Genomic DNA, 21,105 nt, shown 5'->3' with positions numbered 1-21,105 from the left:
TATTTGCATATTGTATATTTATATGCAATATGTTGCAATTGCATGTTTGCATATTTATTTGCAAATTGTCCGACAACACTGAATTGTCGGACAATTTTGCAAAAGAGATCAGAGCATTCATACTGCCTTCACATTCTAACACACATAATAACTCAGCTCAGACCTCTCTCGATCTTCAGGCGAGCCATCTCAAATGCCACCATTGCATACTGCAAGCTAACAAGGCTAAGCTCAGGTTACGTCTCTCGTGGGGCAAGGAATATCCTTTCAGCGCAGGATCATTCTTAGCGAGACCCAACAGGATGTAGACCTCATGGAACCATTGTTCAGACATACCATGAACATTGCGAAAGAGAACAAGGCGTAGCACCATCTCATGATTCATTCGCTGGAAGTTTAGGCCATTGGTATATTTTTGTCACATTTTCCGTTTTATTTTATGGCGTATTCTATGTAAAGCAGCTTGCTGATACGAATAAAAGGTGGGCTTAGGCCTTAAGCTGAGTGCAAGTTTGAAAATTTGTGTTAAAAGTGTCCTCATGGGTGAATGTAAACAATCATCATGATTTGGCATATGCTTATATCCATGGGAGTATGGGAGTTCATCACGTCTCGTGGATGCGCTGCTGCCAATTATATATCGACATTTTGGGAATACATACATCATCGTACAACGCTGATAATTTAGCGAAGACAAAACTTTATTTTGGATCAGAAAATGAATACATGGAGGAACACTCCGGTTAACAACAAACACCAGTTTCATTTGTGCCTTTATATCAATGCCAAACATAGGTCATGGCCATGACTTACTTACACCACATCAAAAACACACAGCACCACACGAGACAGTGCTTCCGTGCTTGAGATCGTCCTCTGGCCGGTAGCTGGTAGCTAGGACCCAGTCTGGGCTTCACCTCTGCCGTTGGGCAGCGGTCCCGTCGTCCCGTCGTCCCGTCGGACGGCCGCGAGCTGCGCCGCCGACCGACGGAGGGGCGTCGAGCCGCAGTCGACCCGCAGTGCTGTGCCGTGTCGGGGCGGTGACCCGTGCAGAGGACCGAGGAGTGCGATTGGAGCGGATAAGAGAACGGGAGCAGAGCGTGGCGCCACCAAAGGTCAGTCATGGTGCTGGGATACCATAGTTCAAAAATTCCCGGGATGCCTATAAGCGCAACTCTTGCGATGCCTAGCAAGTAAGGACAAACGCTTTGCCACAAGTTTGTAACATGAAAGTAAGAGGCAGCGGATAGGAAAAAGGGGCTCGTGGATGGCGATAGCCGATAATTGCATTGATATAATATGAAGAATAATATAATACTTATGTCTTTTCTGTGGCCCGTGAATCATAAAGTATCATGAAGTACAAAGATACAGCACTGAATTACGAGTGCATATGATCCGATTCGAGATACTTTTAGATACTCGTTTCGTATCTCAGTACTGCTACAGTATCCTACCTTTCATTACAGGGTGGCGCCGGTAAATAACCACAAATGTCAAACCTGTGTTACGAGGAAACTGTTTTGTGCAGAGCAATAATTTTTTGCATTCATGTTCCATGCTTTATGTAAATTGTTGTCCATAGCAAAAGGGAACGTTGCAGTTGAAGATGATAACGGAAGAAATGAAAAGGCACACGGTCATTGTGGCGCTTCACGCCGGCAGCTAGGCATCCGAGGTCGCCAACTTCCTCAAGGTCGACAGAAGCCATGATTATAAAGTCGAGCGGAACTTCGATGAGTCTGTGGGCGACGTCCCGTCTGTGGCAAAGCGGAAGAAACATCCCCGACGATCTGATGCCGTCAGAGACGACGATTTCATTGCCAAAGTCGAGAACGTCGTCGACGATGACCCGACGTCGACGTCACCGTCGATGACGGTGACGTCGCGAAGCCCTGGATCGACTGAGTGGCTAAGGAAGGCCTTATGTGTTCCAACAAGACTCTGTAACCGCCCACAAGGCCAGGGTGACGCAGGAGTGGATGAGCGCCAACCTGCACAGTCACATCACGCCCGAGTTCTGGTCGCCAAACTCCCCGGACCTGAACCCGCTCGACTAAAACGTCTGGGGCGTGGTCGAGAGGGACACTAACAAACACCCACACAACTATATTGACTCTCTGAAGTCAGCCACCAAGCAGATGATGGTCAAGATGGACAAGACCATGCTGACCAAGGCCTGCGCCCGGTTCAAGCCGCGCATCGAGGCCGTCATCGACGCGGAGGGGGATTCATCGAGTGAAGTGTGCTCGACAGGTCGCCATCAGCCACCCCAGTTCCAAGCTTTCATCCAATGTACTGACTTTTGCCAAAAAATCATGTTTTGTGTGGAGCACATATTGTCTTCATTTATCGGCGCCACCCTGTATTTTCCTTGCAGAGCTTCCGATGTTTTCCGCTCAACTAGTTAGGTGCTGGCTGGCCATAAAAGCACAAATGTAAAATTTATTCTTAGTGATTGTGGAAATGTACAGTTTAACGTGAAATCATTAGTAATAGTCATTATACTCTTACCCTTCTCATACAAGTCATTTTCTGTTTGTTGGTGTAGCAATTCATTTCAGTTAGTTTTAATCAGCTTTTTAGTTTTTTTTCAGGGCAACACAAAATAACAAATATAACCATATTTCCACAGCTTCAATTTACTATTTCACTCTTTGCATTCGACGCTGGCAAAGTGATTCAAAAAGTCGTCGCAGATATCATAATTTAGTGGTTTCAGGACGGCACCGGGCTCGTAGCTGCGCGACATTGTTAGCCATAAACAGCCAGAAGGTCCAATAAAGTCACCGTCATCGCCCGAAATCATGCTCAGAATCGTTATATATGTAATTGGAGACATCATAAAGTGAGCGTGGGTACGGAAGAAAATGTCAGGGCAGAGCGCCTACGATTCCTAGAAGTGTTTTGTTGATATTGCAAATGCGGTGAGCTGCTGATGATTCTGACAAGTGCTTCATCGTGATTTATCATAACCCTCCCCGGCCAAGTAGCTGGGGGTGCCACCCCCACGGTTTATTCGTGATTGCCTTGGATGCGCTGAGTCGCTGACCTAGAGAACTGAAAAAAACTCCTTATCCTTTGATTCAAGCTGAAACTTGTGCAACCAACACTAATTTCAGGTCAGGTCAGTTCAGGCCAGATCATCGACCTCTGACGTTTTCAGTGAACCTTGCCGATCCTAACCCGCGAGTTGCTGGGGGTGGGGGGCTAAACTACGCGCTCTATAGAGCGTTTTTATGCTATGGCATAAACACTTTTGTAGCTGTAGGGAACTGATTGAAGTTTATTGTGACAAAGTTTCAAAAAATCGGTTGGAAAATTTATGAGATATCGAGGTTTTAGTGACGTCATGACTTCTGAGTTTTCGACCAAAAACGGCATATGTTCAAAATTCATATAAAATCACAGAATAGCCATGCAGACATGCCGTAAACGTTATGAGACTGCCATTACCATGAACAATCAAATAGCTAAATATCTTCGATTTTTGATCATCGTTCCACATTTTCCAAAATCTTGAACTGATTCTTGGCAATTTGTCGTGACTACCTCACGACCATGATAACTACATGTATTTCTGAAAGTGAACTTTTTGAATCAAACAAGTGCTTATATGATAAAACGAATGTCACTCGTGTTCTACGCCCAAAATTACCCATAAAACATTGTCAGACTGCGAATACCAGTTTTGGCATTCGGGGGTATGTGCTTACCTGATTGACCTGACCTTGACCCAGACCTATGGGACTGACCCCTACATGTATCTGACACTCGTGTGGGCCTTCTATGAAGGATTGTGCATCGTTTTGACAGAGTTTATGACGAGAGGCACCCATTGCGAGGTTTTAAGTCCATGCTACTGGAAGCCCGAATTCAGGTGTTTGACCTGACCTTGACCCGATCAGTGACCCGCAAATTCAAGTTTCAAGTACGCATCTGAAGCGTCGTCTGGTCACATTCTTTCGTTTGCCGCCTCGTGCGTTTCGCTCCGCCTATTGGTTCTCGAGTTATCGGCTCGGGGTGTTTACCCCCCCCCCCCCCCCAAGCAAACGGCGGGTGGCATACCTCAGCAACTGCCGGGCTAAATATTGTAACTTCTCAACGCCTTTAGAGCCAGAAAGCCTTTCGCAGGTGAGACGAAATTTGCAGGGTGTGATAGACTGCCAAGTCTCAAAACATTTTTGAAGACTTCGGGGGTTCTTCTCTTTATGTGTTTCGGAATAAAAGCGAGAAGAGGATTTTGCCATCAAAGATGCCGTCGACTGTCGAAATGGAAACTCGCGTCGTCTGAAAATCAATCAGTGTTGATCGTTGCCCATGTTTGTGGCTGTGTTTCAGCTTGCTGCTGTGCTCCAGATGGCAGTTGTACACGGTGTTCTTACCTATAAAGGTTTCAAAAATGTATTGATGAGCTTGTTTCTGGATTCATTAGGCGAAAAGGGCCCAGACTCTTCAGGATCGACGGCAGGCCGTGACGTACCATATTCTACAGCACGAAAATTGAGTTTTTTTTTTTTTTTTTTGTTCTAGTGTAAAAACCATTCTGCCTAGGAACTCGTAATTTTACCATATAAAATGTCAAAACATTGCCACTAAATCTGGAAAATTTGAATAATGTAGGCGTTATGGTTACGAAACGGGAGATGTTCAAAACCGTGACACTTTTTTGAGACACCCTGTATGTGATGGAACACACAACTGACGAACTAATCTACCAAGTTTTAGCCCAATATCTTCAAAAATAGCCAAGTTATTTGCATTATTGTCAAAATAAAATTTCACAATTATATATTTTTCAAAACCATTTTTTCAGTGCGTTTTTGACATCGTACAGCAATATAAATGGCACCATCGTGTTCCTAAGCCCAAATTGCATCTGATTGGTACCTTTTTGTTGAAATTTCATTTTCAAAATTTGGCATTTTTTTTACCTGAAAGTGACCTGACCTCCGGTAAATTCAGCTGAAATGACCTCAAATGACACAGACGACATTACTTTCGAAATCTACGAATAAAATGGACCATAAAACATGCGTCACGTGACCGATACGTGATGTACAATTTTCGTGACCTAGGATGACCGGGCCTTGACCTGAAAAAAATTCGGAGAAAAAGTTCGGTACCCTCAGGGTATCTAAGGCATATATCAAGGAGTGGGTAAACCAAAAATGAGCCTGATCGGACTTGTCAGCCGGCGGCCAGAGTCTAAATTGTGAACAATCAGAAATGCCGATAATTTTTACTTTGACCTGACCTGTGACGTCATCGGTGACCTCGAGGTAAATAGAAATAGGTTTCGCATGACAGTTTTTCGAGGGCTATCAGACACCGTTTGAATTTTGACAATCGGCTCAGTAGTTTTGGAGATAAGAGCGGGGGGCTCTGGAGAGCCCCCCCCCCCCCTCTCAGTCACTCGCGTTATGGAAAATACCCCAGTCATGCGCGGGTTAAAGTTGTGGGGGCACCGCCCCCACGGCCCCAGAGTTGAGTGGGAAGCTGCCCTCACTGCCCCTCCCCCCCCCCCCCGGCTCCCGCGCCTATGATCACAACCCAAGAAAAAATGTCATGTAAGGAGCAGCTGCATGTCTAGCTACTCGCGCTCAATTACGCTCAATAAAATATGCCGCATTGATGGAAAATAGTTTGACATGACACCCAAGCCCATGTACGGTTGGTCGACAATCTCTGGACTACCGAGTGTCTCTGTTCTTCTCAATCCGTTTGGGGCCACCAAAAGCTGTCCTCTGACTGTCAGTGCTGTAATTGGCTCCTGGAGACCTAAATCCTCTGCGTTTGTCACTTCAGGCGTGCGACAAAGCGGCTTGCCGGGCCTGACCAGATCTCTGTAATCCATTTAGAAAGTTTGGTGACAGAGCAGGGTGTTAGATTCTTCCTCGAAGGGCGCTGAAATCTTGCACTTCAGGCGACCAGCTGCGCATTTTCATTAGCGAGGCGATTGCTTTTAAACTTTTTGTTTGCCACTTCTCTGTTTTCGTTCGGTGTCACTTCCAGCATTAGCACATTAGCTATATTTTGGACATCATCCAAGTCTTTAAAACTTTGTCAAGGAAAGTTGTCCTGGGCTGTAAACATACAAATTAGACTCCTTTAGCTAGCAGCTTTATAGCAAATGAGATTGTATCAATTATACCAAACATCAATGCCTATGCAAAATGCGTCTATCTGCACATTTCCTCTACAGCGCCGTTTTTTGCCTTTTTGCTGCGAGCAGTCGAGCAGTTGACAGCGAAGTTAGGTCTCCGTGGAAATAGCCACCATTTGTTGCCACATCCGATGCCATGATAGCAAAACTGTCGGGGCAGATGGTCCATTGAATAAAACTCTGCCGACATCGACCACTGAATGAGGTGGACCGAAGACAAAGGACACAAAGACGACGAAATAGAGATCGGCATCAGCCGGAATCGTCAAGACAGAAAGGGACTTGATGAACCTCAAATTTTGTTCTGAAGCTCTAATCAATCAATACCGGCGTTCTTCAAAAGTATTAAAATACGAAGACCTTTCATTATATTAAAATAAATCCTGACACATTCTAGATAATTCCTGCATGACACAATGCTCTACAACAAATGGCATCTTTCCGCCGTTTCACCTCACTGCCATCCTCCCCCTGTCATCGGTTTCCCTGTCATCTCACGCCACTGATATCTGCATACCGGGTGGCCCAAAAAAAAAACGTTCCGAACTTTGGAGGCCTATATCTCAAATTCGAGTGCAAATAACGAGCCAAAATTTTCATCAAGGCTGCGTCACTTCTTTGCGCATTGGTATGCCAAATTATAACACTGTAACATTATTTTCAAGCCAGCAATCTTATGTTGAATTAAGTAAGACGTTTTTGCTTTTTTTTGCCGATGTTGAACGGCAGTAATGATTGGCTTAGACGTACCATGTTAGAAAAAAGAATGGAAAATAGAACACGTGAATGAAACCAGCACGTGTGTTGTTATTTTAAATATTTTGTCCCACTTATGTGCCAAATATTCAAATACTGAGCCAAAATAGTGTTAATCGATGCCATTTGTTTTAACATGTCCTGTTTCGAGCAGGAGTGGCACGGTGCATGGGCTACTGCTGATCGCCCTCCCTTCAAGAAGATCAAACAGTAAATCGACCGAATAAGGAAAAAAGCTAGAGGGAATGTGTCACCCTGAGGCCTGAACCATCAATGAGACTATGTTGCCAGTAGCAGTCATGGCTGCAGGCCGTGGTGCCGAGATGGAAGTGGCTCGTTCACTCACATTTTTTAGTAAGCATCTTAGCAAAAAAGTAATTTTTACATGGTATGCTAGAAACACGAACCATTTAAAAAGTAATTGACCGAATAACATCAAAATCATATCATTTACTGAAAATGTATGCCGCATTGACTATTGGAAGTTGTTATGTTGTATCGTTATCGCTTTCTGAGAAATATTGATTTAAAGTTGGGAACGTTTTTTCTGGGCCACCCGGTATAAGCCATCTTCATGCTGACTGTTATCACTTGTCACCCACTGTCATCTACCCACGATACCCTGCGTTCCATTACTTGCTTGGTGCTCACTGACATCTTCCCCCACTGTCATCTTCTCTCTCTCCCTCTCTCTCTCTCTCTCTCCCTCTCTCTCTCTCTCTCTCTCTCTCTCCCTCTCCCTCTCCCTCTCTCCCTCTCTCCTTCTCTCTCCTCTCTCCCTGTCTCTCTCTCTCTCTCTCTCTCTCTCTCTCTCTCTCTCTCTCTCTCTCTCTCTCTCTCTCTCTCTCTCTCTCCCCTATTTCTCCCACTGTCGCCTGTCTCCCTGTCGCCCACTGTCAACTTTCCCCTAGTATCCTCCCATTGTCTTCTGTCCCCCGTCTCTCCCACTGCTATCTGTCTCTCCCACCTTCCCACTGTCACCTGTCTCTCCTATCTCTCCCACTGACACCTGTCTCCCTGTCTCCACTGTCGCCTGTCTCCCATCCCTCCACTGGCAACTTTCCCTCTATCATTCTTCCACTGTCTTCTGTCTCGCCTATCTCTCCCACTGTAAACTGTCTCTCCTATCTCTCCCACTGTTAACTGTCTCCCCTATCTCTCCTTCTGTCACCTGTCTCCCATTTCTCCCATGCTGCCACCTGTCACCACTGTCACCTGTCTCCCATCTCTCCACTGTCACCTGTCTCTCCTATCTCTCCCACTGTCACCTGTCTCTCCCTGTCGCCCGCGCTGACCGCTGTCTCTCCTATCTCTCCCACTGTCACCTGTCTCTCCCTGTCGCCCGCGCTGACCGCTGTCTCTCCTATCTCTCCCACTGCCACCTGTCTCTCTGTCTCTCATATCTCTCCCACTGTCACCTGTCTCTCTGTCTCTCCCACTGTCACCTGTCTCTCCTATCTCTCCCAATGTCACACCACCTGTCTCCCACTGTCACCTGCCTCCCTATCTCTCCCACTGTCACCTGTCTCTCCTATCTCTCCCATTGCCACCTGTCTCTCCTGTCTCCCCTTTCCCTCCACTGTCACCTGTCCCTCCCGTCTCTCCCACTGTCACCTGTCTCCCACTGCCACCTGTCTCCCACTGTCACCTTCCTCTCCTATCTCTCCCACTGTCACCTGTCTCTCCCTGTCGCCCGCGCTGACCGCTGTCCGTGCCGCCGATCCCCGAGTGTTCTCGGCGATCGATTGCCGCGGTGGTCGGGCCGACCGGACCGCCGGGGCTTCCTGTCAGGTCAGCCGGCAGATTGTGGCCGCCGTATCAGTCGTCTGGCCGGCCAAACCCGGTTAGTGAGCGGCTCCGCCTCTGGGCGCTGCCGCCCCGCCGGCGACCAGCACCAAACACTGATGGTACGGGATTCCGAGCAGTTGCCACAGACAAAGCTGGCGACGCTTGCGAGAGTTATAACCGATTGTGTGGATATGACAGAAGACAGCGCAGACGCGAGGGAGATTGTGAAAATCGGGAACATGTTGCCAAGGGATGTAAAAGAATGAAAATATCGAGTCGGTTGACGAAGGGACGGGTCATTTGATGTTCATAGCTGGCAGGATTGGTGTTGTTGATTCTCACATTCGTTGCCAATTGCTTTGCATATGAATGCAACAATGCCAAGCAAGATAAACGAATTAAAACATTGGTGTGTTTCAATCCCGGTGAAATATGTTTCGCAATCGTATCTAGCTAGGACGTTAGGTATTTCTACTTGTTGCCATGAACGAGAAATATTTGATTTTTTTAGAAATCGTCTCTTATCCAACATCTTCAATAGAATTAAACGATGAAGCAGACCGCAGCCTTGTTCTGTAATCACGACCCGCTACTTCACAGCCACCTCAGCAGTTTTTGGACGAATGAATATTCTCATCGCCACTTTTTTACGAGACCATCCTGGGCCGCGCGGCTGTCTTGAATCTCCCATACACCGGCTCCTCGATTATCATCCGGCGGAGGGACGCGCGCGCAACGCCTGAGTGTTGTTGCTGCAGTGGGCCCGGGCTGGTGGACGTGGCCGACCAATATAGCGTCACCGCGCCGGTGACCGGCGCGGTGCCGACGCCGCCAATATCGCGGCACGAACATCCGTCATGGCGTCATCGTGGTGCTGACTGGTGTGGTGCAGATGATGGGTTAAAATGACACATGCGTAAATACTCAGTCAACAAGTGCTGCATTTCTGTGTCCAAAATTTCACAGATAGATGGGGACAGATTCTTTCCGGATCTGTGAATCCAAATGCAGTGTGGATGTGGGTGCTCAAACAATATGGGACTGTTTCGGAAATCAATGTCCATATTTATTTAATAGGTACTCATGGAACTAAGCTTTTATGCTGCTGAGATTTGTCGCTTTATCAATGCATATGCACAACGCACATACCCTGACTAATGACTATTTCCTTGTTCATGTCCCATTTCTCCAAATCATCACCATCCACCAGCAAATTGGAACATAAGCGGCAGCCGACAGCGCACATCGCTTCGCTATCCTCTGACGCAGGTCTGCCCACGTGTCTGAACAGCAGGTCCAGCCCACTCTTCAGAGGAATCATTTCGGACGAACCCCCGTTTCAACAGCGGACTTTACCGTAGATCGTTATGGTGCTCTGAAATTCATTTGTGTGGATATGTTTGATTGGTTTAGCGGATGCTAATAGACATTCAGGCATGAGTGATGGAACCCATTTCAATATATGGCATATCGAGCAATGAATCTAATGAAGGTCGAGGGTACTCGGGCCTGCTCAATTTCCTTTTGCTTTATGTGGAAATGGAATGCGGCAAATCGAAGCTTTGACAGTCAATGAGTGAATTTCAGTCCAGGGCCCTGGTTTACCGGTGATAGCAGCACGCTGCTATCACACGTGTCAAATTGGGTTTCCATGGAAACATCAACAAACCATGCCGGCGTCAATCTGTGTGACGTCATCAAATATTGCTGCTAACATCTTTACGGCTGTGCGAATGTATCAAACGCATTCAACGAGACAGCAACTCTGTTCCAAACGTATGTAGCTATGAAAAAGCTCACGGATTAAACGAAACGTCATTAGTGTGACGTCATCACATTAAGTCAGCTCGCACAATTTGATAGTAGCGTGCTGCTATCACCGGTGAAACAGGGCCCAGAATTCGTGGAAACGCACAAGCTTCACCCAAAAGAAGTTCTAGCTTTTCACCTAAACGCTCCAGTCGCCGGCTGACCTAGGGATTGCGACCTTGACATCATGTGCAATTATGACCTTATAGAGAGCAGCTTGATGCTTCTTTTCACAAACATGGGCACAGTTTCCAACCGAACGAAATATGGCATCTATCTGAAGTACGGCATCTATACCTACTGCAAAGGCCGCGCACGCTCATTTTGTAATAACACGATAGAATTGGCTGACGGGATTGAACACAACGCACTTTGTGTTCACTGTTCAGTGTCAGGTGAATGAGAATCTCTCAATCTGAGTATCAGTTAGATCTTTGTCAAGCCTTTCTTCGTTTTGGATAAACACTCTGCATAAATAATTATTAGTTACATCGAATATATAATCGAAGCATGCCGCGTAGAAGCAGTTACTGTTTTAAATGTTCAGTGTTCACTTCGCGTCTTCTATGTTGAAATTGTGCACCTTGCTGGGTCTTCAGCAAATATTAGATCAGAAGCGCAGTATCGATTACACGCCAGTCTGCTAGCGACCCTTCACCATTGCGTTCAGAGGCGACGTTTTTCTCGAGGCCTTCACAAGGTCGCTATTTTTGTGTGAGCTGTCGTAGGCTTTCAGCAGTCTGTCTCCGACGACTGCAACTCCTACTAAGGCTCCATTTTGTCAATGCCAATCTCTCGAGTGGGTGTTTTCCTAGCCGACCCTGAGTACGGCGAAAATCTGTGGTACAAAAGTGTATAAAAAATGATTAAACGCGTGAGAAATGTGTTATTTCATTTCGACAACATTTTTCATACCCACAAAACAGAAGCTATTTTCAAAGCTATATTTCAAAGCTATTTGCAAAGCTATTTTCACCAAATGTTCTAAACAACTCGGCGATATAAAAAACGAGGCTGACGATATCTTTCGACGTAAGATCTTCCGACGGCCTACTCGGTTAGGGCACCTGACGTGCCATACGCGTAATGTCTTTTACCTATATCTTGAAAAATAAAATTGGACTTTACCTACTATAAGCCCAGGTGGTATTTTCCATTTGACTTGCTACTACACACAGAAAAATATTAACACCGTTAGCGGTGTAATTGCACAGTACATATCTGAGCACTTGCGGAAAGTTAATTTAGTCCCTTCCCCGCTTAAATTACTCGCGCTTCTAAATGAACACCAGGAAGAAGGTAATAGAACACTGTTAGGAGGGTTGGGTGTTTTGCTACATGTAGTAAAACACCCAACCCTCCTAACAGTGTTCTATTACCTTCTTCCTGGTGTTCATTTAGAAGCGCGAGTAATTTAAGCGGGGAAGGGACTAAATTAACCCGCGCCCCGTAGGGCTACCGGCGGACCCTACCACCCGTAGGGGGGGGGGGCCGTTTCGGCCCCCCCTAAGATCTCGGAAATTTACCGGCCGATTTTCAAAATTCAAACGGCGTTTGATAGCCCTACCCGGGAACTACCTTGTGACCAAATTTCATTGACCTAGGTCAAACCGATGACGTCACAGGTCAGGTCAAAGGTCAGATTTTCACCGTTCACAGGCAATTCAAGAAATGTGCTGTGAAATCGAGTAAATTGGTAATTTATTGAAAACCATCGATGGTATATTGTTCGTCAAACACATACTTTGCTATCTGAGGTCACTGATACCAGGTCAGGTCACAGCGAGGTCAGGTCACCGGGGGTCACAATATGAATGTGTCGTGTGATACATGTTTTATGGTCCATTTTACATGACAAATGCGATTATGTGGGTTAGGCAGCCTTTGGGGCCAGCCTAGGTCACGTTTTGGTGAAGGTCAGGTCAAGGTCAGGTCAAATTAGGTCAAATTTCAAAGTTGATATTTTTGCATAAAATGGGTATTCATTCGATGCAGCTCGTCACGGGGAGTCTAATGGTGGTCTTTGTTTTGCTCTACGGGTTCTAGAATTGCCAAAAATTGAGTTTGAAAATTTGACGTCATCATTTTTGAACAGTTTTTTCGCTATAACTTGGCCAAAAAACGAGGTATCGATCTGAAATTTGGTATGTAGATAGAAGACGGTAGGTACTATCACATATATTCCGGTTTTTTTCGAAACTCAAAAAACTTTTTGGATTTTTTGTCTAATATATCCAAAAAAATGCTTTTTTGATTTTTGGGGATCAAAACTCAAAAATTTCAAAAATCCGAGATAGCAGTTTTGTAGCCCTGTCAATTCTACACCTTTTATGTCTTGATTATTTTTCTGTATCTTCAAAGCTGTAGGCCTGACAGGTCTTCTCGCGAAGGTCTTTTTTCGGTCGAAAATGATAGAACATGACGTCACTCTGACGTCATTTGTGGCCAACCTATCACAGCCTCTGGAAAAAATTTTGGTCACAATGTGTAAAATTGATGCCCAGAGGGGTCCTGAAAGTTTAGTGGCGATATCTCCAGCCGTTTAGGAGATATCGACCGAAAAGGACAGGGGGGGCCGTTTCGGCCCCCCCCCCTACGGGGCGCGGGTTAACTTTCCTCAAGTGCTCAGATATGTACTGTGCAATTACACCGCTAACGGTGTCAATATTTTTCTGTGTGTACATGGGTTGCTGATTATATCAGCCATAGATTGGACAGCTGTTTAGCGTCTTCCTCTTCAAATGAAACATGCGATCTTGGCATCTGTATTGACGCAAGCAAACATGCGAAAGAAACCAATGGCCAAACTTTCAATAGGATGCGCATAATATCCGGCCAGTGTCGATCCCCAAACAAATGTCGCAGAAATGGGACAATTTCCTAACTGCACTGTTCAGCGCTCGTCGCCATCCGGTCGCTGAGCGCGGCACTCTCAGGAGAGCCAACAGTCACCGTGGCTCTGACAGCCGCTCGCTATAAGCCCCAGTCTCAGCACGCATCGGCAGGCACCGATAAGACCACCCCTGAGACACCCAGGTGCGTCGCGGTGGGCTTATCGGGGCTCCGCCGCCGCTTCGGCCCCAAGAAAGGTCGCTCGGCTGGGCAGGGTTGGCGCTATGATGGCGTAGAAGCTGCTCAGTGATCAGCTGTATCAGTTGACTTCAGCTCATGTAGCTTTTTAGATGAAGTAGTTATCTTTAGTAATATGCAAAGAAATGTCCTTCACCAAGCTATGAATCGATATCTTGCTGTAAATCAAACACCTTGGTATGCATGGCCGATGTGCGGCAAACATTTCCGTTGAATTATCGTGTCATCGGGCAGACCGTGGCACTGCACGCCGGGCCCAGCTGGGGATGCGGCCCAGCTGGGCGTGTTTTCTATTCGCCTCCTCCTCTGTGAGGCCCAGCCGGTCCCAGGTGGCTCTCCCCGGGTGCGGCTAGATCCGAAGGGAAATCGGCCCGGCTGGGCGCAGCCGCCGACCGCACCGAGACGGCAGCGGAGACCGGCCGTGCATGGAGCGACCAACGCACCCAGAGCCAGACGATTGATTGGAGCAGGGTCATCGTTTTTTTTTTCTTCTTCAGACTCGTGTTTACCTTGGTTGAGCTGATAATGTAGTTGACGAAAAACGGCATGGTTACACGGCGATAAGTGCGATAAATACGCCAGGTGAGTTTGCTTGACAAATAAGTCAAATGTGCTTACTGCATATACGTTACAAAATGCATTTTTGTTGGGGATTCAGTTAATCGAAGATATGTACCTGCCTTTTTACCACACATTTGCATTACACTTTGATCATAGTCACTGCTCAGCAGTCAGCACATCCCTTGTCGTATGTTTGCTATATCCGGATCCCGTGTCTCCTGTGTAGGTATAACACTCCCCCCAGCCGATAGCATCGTATGACCATTAACCCCTCTCCTTTCTTACAACAAGACATCGTATGACCATAAATCATTTCCTTTCTTGCAACAAGACATGGTATGACCATTACCATCTCCTCCCTGCGGCAGGACATGGTGGCCGCGCGGGCGACGGCTCCTCTGCTGATGCTGGCGATGATGCCGGTGGCCGTCGTGCCCGAGGTCCTGTTGGCCCTCTCCCCGGCGGCCACTGCCGAACAAGGTGCAGAAGATGACGCCTCGCCGGGACTCAGGTAACTGTGATAGGATGGTAACTCCCCAGGACTCATATACGAGTAAACAGGATGACATCAAAGCCCAGGTGATGAGTGGAGGGTAAATTAGCTCTCAGGGACCTCGGTGTTGACGAGAAAATGGTGTCTCCCCGGAACACATCATGTGAACTGCGGTAATTCCCTCTCATCCTCGTGACCTCGTATTCTCGACTAAAGTTCAAACCGTTATTGCTGCTGTCGACACATGTCACCGTGAGACTATCACAAGTTGAGTATGCCCAATTTCACCCCGCGTCACCACCTGTATCGACAACGCCTCACACTTCCCTTTGCCCTGTTGGCACCATTAGAAGGCCACACAGGTAGGTACTGTGCAGGCAGTATGCTTAATCCGTCGTTCAATAAGTAAGGTAAAATCACACGTATTTCAGTCCACATTTAATGCAACGACACAAAACTAGCAACATATCTTCATTGAAATATCGTCTACAAATTGGCTATAAGCATTTGTTAGCAGGTCTCTTCGGGACAGCCTCCCAGGCCTTCGGAACTGGCACCTACATCTAATCACCGTTCAGGCGCACGCGCTTATCCCAGCACTCCACCCGGCGTTGAAATCCTGCTTGGAAAACTCCTTATTGCTATTCCAAAGCCATGTCTTGATTATTTTATCGATTGCCTGATCAGTTAAGATTCCGGTTATCCAAACAGGTTCAAGTGGGACGGCGCCAGACCACGGCTGTACTTCAGCTTTCCTGTATGTACTGCTAAAGCAAAGCCGATCCCACACTGATGTCTTGCTGGGCGTCCTTCTGTTGTTCAGTGAGCTCACCTCGTGATGACCTTGTAAATATCAAGCATATCTGATGATGCCTAGAACTGTTCCGACCTAACACTTCACCCTGTTAATGAAAGCAGTCACGCAGATGCTCCGGGTCTCCATAATCAGCTCCCCGACTTTACAGATTGTGCCAAGTCCAGAGAGGCCTGCGGGCAAAAGTCTACCCTGTCCCGTCCCTGCTCTAGAACTTTGTCTCTTACGCTGCTGTGTTCTTGTTGAAATCGTACCAACTGTTCACCAGCAAGCATTGCTAATGGCAATAGCGTCATCAGGGTCAACTCACTCATTTTGAGGTGAATTTTGGCTCGCGTGACAAACTTTTGATTAGAAGTGTTATTGTCTGCTTTCTACGTGTTTCGAGCGGCGTCTCGTTTTAAGCGCCATAGCGCTTCTACGCCAATCGTAATGTTTCGACAAGTGTAAATATGGATGCTCAAATAAATCATCTCTCATCTCATCTCATCTCATCAAACCGGGTATTTTTAGAACGGAACTCTGCTGCATCAATGTTTTCACATCGACCGTGTTCGGACAATGAGCCAAACTCCCAAAAACAGTTTCGAAGTTTGTGTAGAAAATTGTTAAAAGATTCAGATGGCATATTTTATTTTGCTTGAATTCCTCATATAAATGAACTATGGTACATTTTACCTTACTTTTTGAACGACCTAGTACAAGGACGGTCCCTGAGCGATGGCCTCAGTTATAGTGTCTCGACCGACGCTCGCGGGGCCATCGTTCATCCACTTTCCGGCCATCATTCAGCACGCCCCCTCGCCTGTTCCTTCGACGGGCTGTGCCATTGGCCGCCGATGATATCATAGGGCGGGTACACAGATGACGTCACAGCTCGCAACCTTGACTTCTACATAGATGTCAATTGACATAATCGGTACATCGTCTTTTGGGACGTCCGACGTTGGTAACATTTTACTTTGTTTAAATTTAACATTTTACTTTGTTTAACCCTCGCATGTGTAGGGGGGGGGGTCGGATGGACCCCCCCCATGGTTTTTCGCGAATAACTCGCGTAAAAAGCGGCCGATCGCGACGAAACTTTCAGTACCCTCGCATTGATCAATTTGACACCTACCCTGAAAATTTCATGACCCTGACCCAAATGACCTTTGACCTGTGACCTCTTTTCCGAGACCATGTTTGGCCGGAATCGCGATTTCGCGTATGTCGGCTCGCACTAGCCGCGTGTTTGCAAGCTTTTCGTGGTTTCAAACGTTCAAACATGTGATTTGATGTTACTCCCGTGTGTGTCAAGGTCACCTGAAGGTCAGGTCAGGTCATTGACCTTTGGTGACCTCGGGTGACCTCGGGTCACTTTTTCGAGTTTTACATGTTTCTAGGCTAGTTTTTGGAGCTGAATTTGAATTTAGCAACCATTTGAACATTTACGAAGTAGTTTTGGTGACTTCGTAACATGTTACGAAGCTGTCAGAGGCGGTTGACACGTACTACGAATACCCGTCACGACGCCTACTGGTTGACCTGACCTGACCTGACCAGACCTGGTCTAAATGCTTCAAGACATCATCTGTGATCAAAACTAGCACGATATTCGTGATCAGCACCCCGAAAAACCCCTTAGCAGCCACACTTTACGACTTTCTAACAGGTCCCGATTTTCCCGACTTTGGGTCATTGACCTGACCTGGAAGGTCAACCAATGACCTAGGACCTTAAAATTGGGTATCATCGGCTTCCTCTCGTCACGGGCAACACGCTCGTTTTTTCCGCGAAGCTCTAGCTCGATCAGGGGCCAAACGGCAAGGGGGGGGGTCCAACCGACCCCCCCCCCTACACATTAGAAGCTGGCAAACGCCGCACACATGCGAGGGTTAAATTACCGTTCGGTCAGAAACATTGTAATTGAATTGATCATACAGTAAAAATGGCATTTATCGCTAAATGTTATCGAAATCATAGTGCCAATCATTAGCACACCGGTTTGATGCTTTTTTCTATAAAAAAAAACATTAAAATAAAACTTTATTACAATGTGTTCCTAGTTACATCCTCGTCTTTCTGTTTTACTTGTAGGTAATTCAATTTTCATTTCTAGCTGAAACGCCATCTCCCGTCGTTCCTCGTGTTATCTCGCAATAGCACTGCCATTTCTGGACGTGAGAACAACGAACAGCAACATTAAGAACAGTACGTCTGCAATTTCGTGCAATCTAGCGTCCACGAGTAGCTGCTGTGTCCCGCTGCCGGCCAGGTAATCAGACTGAAGTGAGCAACAGGCCGGATACAGGAGACACCGTTAAGCCCACGTCCCGGGTCATAAATGATCTCTTAGAGCTTATCGTGACTGAGATGAGCTGTCGAGACAGTCAAACGTTTATTGGAATAGCCAGAAACCTGGGAGAGAACGAGGGCGAAATTAAGGAACGGTATATAGAATGTCCAGCAGCGTCACTCAGCCAAACCGAGCAAACGCGCATAATTATACGCCATGTTACATTGATTGCTGCTAACTATGTAGTCTTAACCCTCGCATGTGTAGGGGGGGGGGGGGGGTCGGATGGACCCCCCCCATGGTTTTTCGCGAATAACTCGCGTAAAAAGCGGCCGATCGCGACGAAACTTTCAGTACCCTCGCATTGATCAATTTTACACCTACCCTGAAAATTTCATGACCCTGACCCAAATGACCTTTGACCTGTGACCTCTTTTCCGAGACCATGTTTGGCCGGAATCGCGATTTCGCGTATGTCGGCTCGCACTAGCCGCGTGGTTGCAAGCTTTTCGTGGTTTCAAACGTTCAAACATGTGATTTGATGTTACTCCCGTGTGTGTCAAGGTCACCTGAAGGTCAGGTCAGGTCATTGACCTTTGGTGACCTCGGGTGACCTCGGGTCACTTTTTCGAGTTTTACATGTTTCTAGGCTAGTTTTTGGAGCTGAATTTGAATTTAGCAACCATTTGAACATTTACGAAGTAGTTTTGGTGACTTCGTAACATGTTACGAAGCTGTCAGAGGCGGTTGACACGTACTACGAATACCCGTCACGACGCCTACTGGTTGACCTGACCTGACCTGACCCGACCTGGTCTAAATGCTTCAAGACATCATCTGTGATCAAAACTAACACGATATTCGTGATCAGCACCCAGAAAAACCCCTTAGCAGCCACACTTTACGACTTTCTAACAGGTCCCGATTTTCCCGACTTTGGGTCATTGACCTGACCTGGAAGGTCAACCAATGACCTAGGACCTTAAAATTGGGTATCATCGGCTTCCTCTCGTCACGGGCAACACGCTCGTTTTTTCCGCGAAGCTCTAGCTCGATCAGGGGCCAAACGGCAAGGGGGGGGGTCCAACCGACCCCCCCCCTACACATTAGAAGCTGGCAAACGCCGCACACATGCGAGGGTTAAATTACCGTTCGGTCAGAAACATTGTAATTGAATTGATCATACAGTAAAAATGGCATTTATCGCTAAATGTTATCGAAATCATAGTGCCAATCATTAGCACACCGGTTTGATGCTTTTTTCTATAAAAAAAACATTAAAATAAAACTTTATTACAATATGTTCCTAGTTACATCCTCGTCTTTCTGTTTTACTTGTAGGTAATTCAATTTTCATTTCTAGCTGAAACGCCATCTCCCGTCGTTCCTCGTGTTATCTCGCAATAGCACTGCCATTTCTGGACGTGAGAACAACGAACAGCAACATTAAGAACAGTACGTCTGCAATTTCGTGCAATCTAGCGTCCACGAGTAGCTGCTGTGTCCCGCTGCCGGCCAGGTAATCAGACTGAAGTGAGCAACAGGCCGGATACAGGAGACACCGTTAAGCCCACGTCCCGGGTCATAAATGATCTCTTAGAGCTTATCGTGACTGAGATGAGCTGTCGAGACAGTCAAACGTTTATTGGAATAGCCAGAAACCTGGGAGAGAACGAGGGCGAAATTAAGGAACGGTATATAGAATGTCCAGCAGCGTCACTCAGCCAAACCGAGCAAACGCGCATAATTATACGCCATGTTACATTGATTGCTGCTAACTATGTAGTCTTAACCCTCGCATGTGTAGGGGGGGGGGGGGTCGGATGGACCCCCCCCATGGTTTTTCGCGAATAACTCGCGTAAAAAGCGGCCGATCGCGACGAAACTTTCAGTACCCTCGCATTGATCAATTTTACACCTACCCTGAAAATTTCATGACCCTGACCCAAATGACCTTTGACCTGTGACCTCTTTTCCGAGACCATGTTTGGCCGGAATCGCGATTTCGCGTATGTCGGCTCGCACTAGCCGCGTGGTTGCAAGCTTTTCGTGGTTTCAAACGTTCAAACATGTGATTTGATGTTACTCCCGTGTGTGTCAAGGTCACCTGAAGGTCAGGTCAGGTCATTGACCTTTGGTGACCTCGGGTGACCTCGGGTCACTTTTTCGAGTTTTACATGTTTCTAGGCTAGTTTTTGGAGCTGAATTCGAATTTAGCAACCATTTGAACATTTACGAAGTAGTTTTGGTGACTTCGTAACATGTTACGAAGCTGTCAGAGGCGGTTGACACGTACTACGAATACCCGTCACGACGCCTACTGGTTGACCTGACCTGACCTGACCCGACCTGGTCTAAATGCTTCAAGACATCATCTGTGATCAAAACTAACACGATATTCGTGATCAGCACCCAGAAAAACCCCTTAGCAGCCACACTTTACGACTTTCTAACAGGTCCCGATTTTCCCGACTTTGGGTCATTGACCTGACCTGGAAGGTCAACCAATGACCTAGGACCTTAAAATTGGGTATCATCGGCTTCCTCTCGTCACGGGCAACACGCTCGTTTTTCCGCGAAGCTCTAGCTCGATCAGGGGCCAAACGGCAAGGGGGGGGGTCCAACCGACCCCCCCCCTACACATTAGAAGCTGGCAAACGCCGCACACATGCGAGGGATAATCTTCCATGCGAGCTCATCCGCTTTTCTTCTATGCTAGTTTAAATATTTCTGTTATTCACGTTAATGCATTTTTCCTCCGGGCCAATTAATACCCTGCCTTGAGTGACCTTGACAGATAATATCAGACGCTAGCTACAAAAATATTCACAATTGCTTTTTCGTTTGATGCCATTTCTGGATCATTTCCTATTTCAAGGAGCATACAATACTCTCATTTGAACATCTGAAATGTAGAACATGAACACAAACCGTTATGATGATCAGCAAAAAATTGCAACCAGAGCAACTTAGGCCTTAACCTTTCGCTAAAGTAATATTGGCAGCCATAAGCTGGAGTGAGCTATCCACTCAGAGTGTTGAGTTAGTTATTTACATATATCAAATTATCCACACTCCTTACAAATAAAACGCTTTTAGAAGATTCTAACTGCATGGAGCCTGTGACGGCATAGTCACCCCACTGATTTAGCAGCCGCGGGCCGCACCCAGGCTGACTACTCCCCACAGCACCCATAAATATCTGCCATTGACATCAACCTTTTGCTGCCCGACACTGCTTTAATTTCCAATGGGTCTGATCTCAGATCCGAGCCAGATGACGCGGCGGTGAACGCAGACAAAGGGGTAGGTACTCAGAACGGAGCCGACCTTTTGAGCCGAACTAAAAT

General features: G+C 46.7%; 1 protein-coding gene across 1 annotated transcript in view; it reads left to right on the top strand.

Annotated features, from left to right (window-relative positions):
• Nucleotides 1-665: 665 nt before the first annotated feature.
• The window catches only part of LOC122373656 (glycine receptor subunit alpha-4-like), a 47,157-nt gene continuing 26,717 nt past the window's right edge, over nucleotides 666-21,105 (top strand). Inside the window, exons 1-2 of the mRNA XM_043351944.1 lie at nucleotides 666-1,115; nucleotides 14,539-14,681. Of these exons, the coding sequence (XP_043207879.1) occupies nucleotides 14,542-14,681 (140 nt within the window). The 5' untranslated portion in view covers nucleotides 666-1,115; nucleotides 14,539-14,541. The remainder of the gene's footprint in view (nucleotides 1,116-14,538; nucleotides 14,682-21,105) is intronic.

This window comes from Amphibalanus amphitrite, unplaced genomic scaffold (assembly GCF_019059575.1).
Source record: "Amphibalanus amphitrite isolate SeventyFive unplaced genomic scaffold, NRLGWU_Aamphi_draft 001530F_arrow, whole genome shotgun sequence".
Lineage (NCBI taxonomy): Eukaryota > Metazoa > Arthropoda > Thecostraca > Balanomorpha > Balanidae > Amphibalanus > Amphibalanus amphitrite.
The sequence above is the reverse complement of the archived record's forward strand: the minus strand, read 5'-3'. Positions and strand labels throughout refer to the sequence as shown.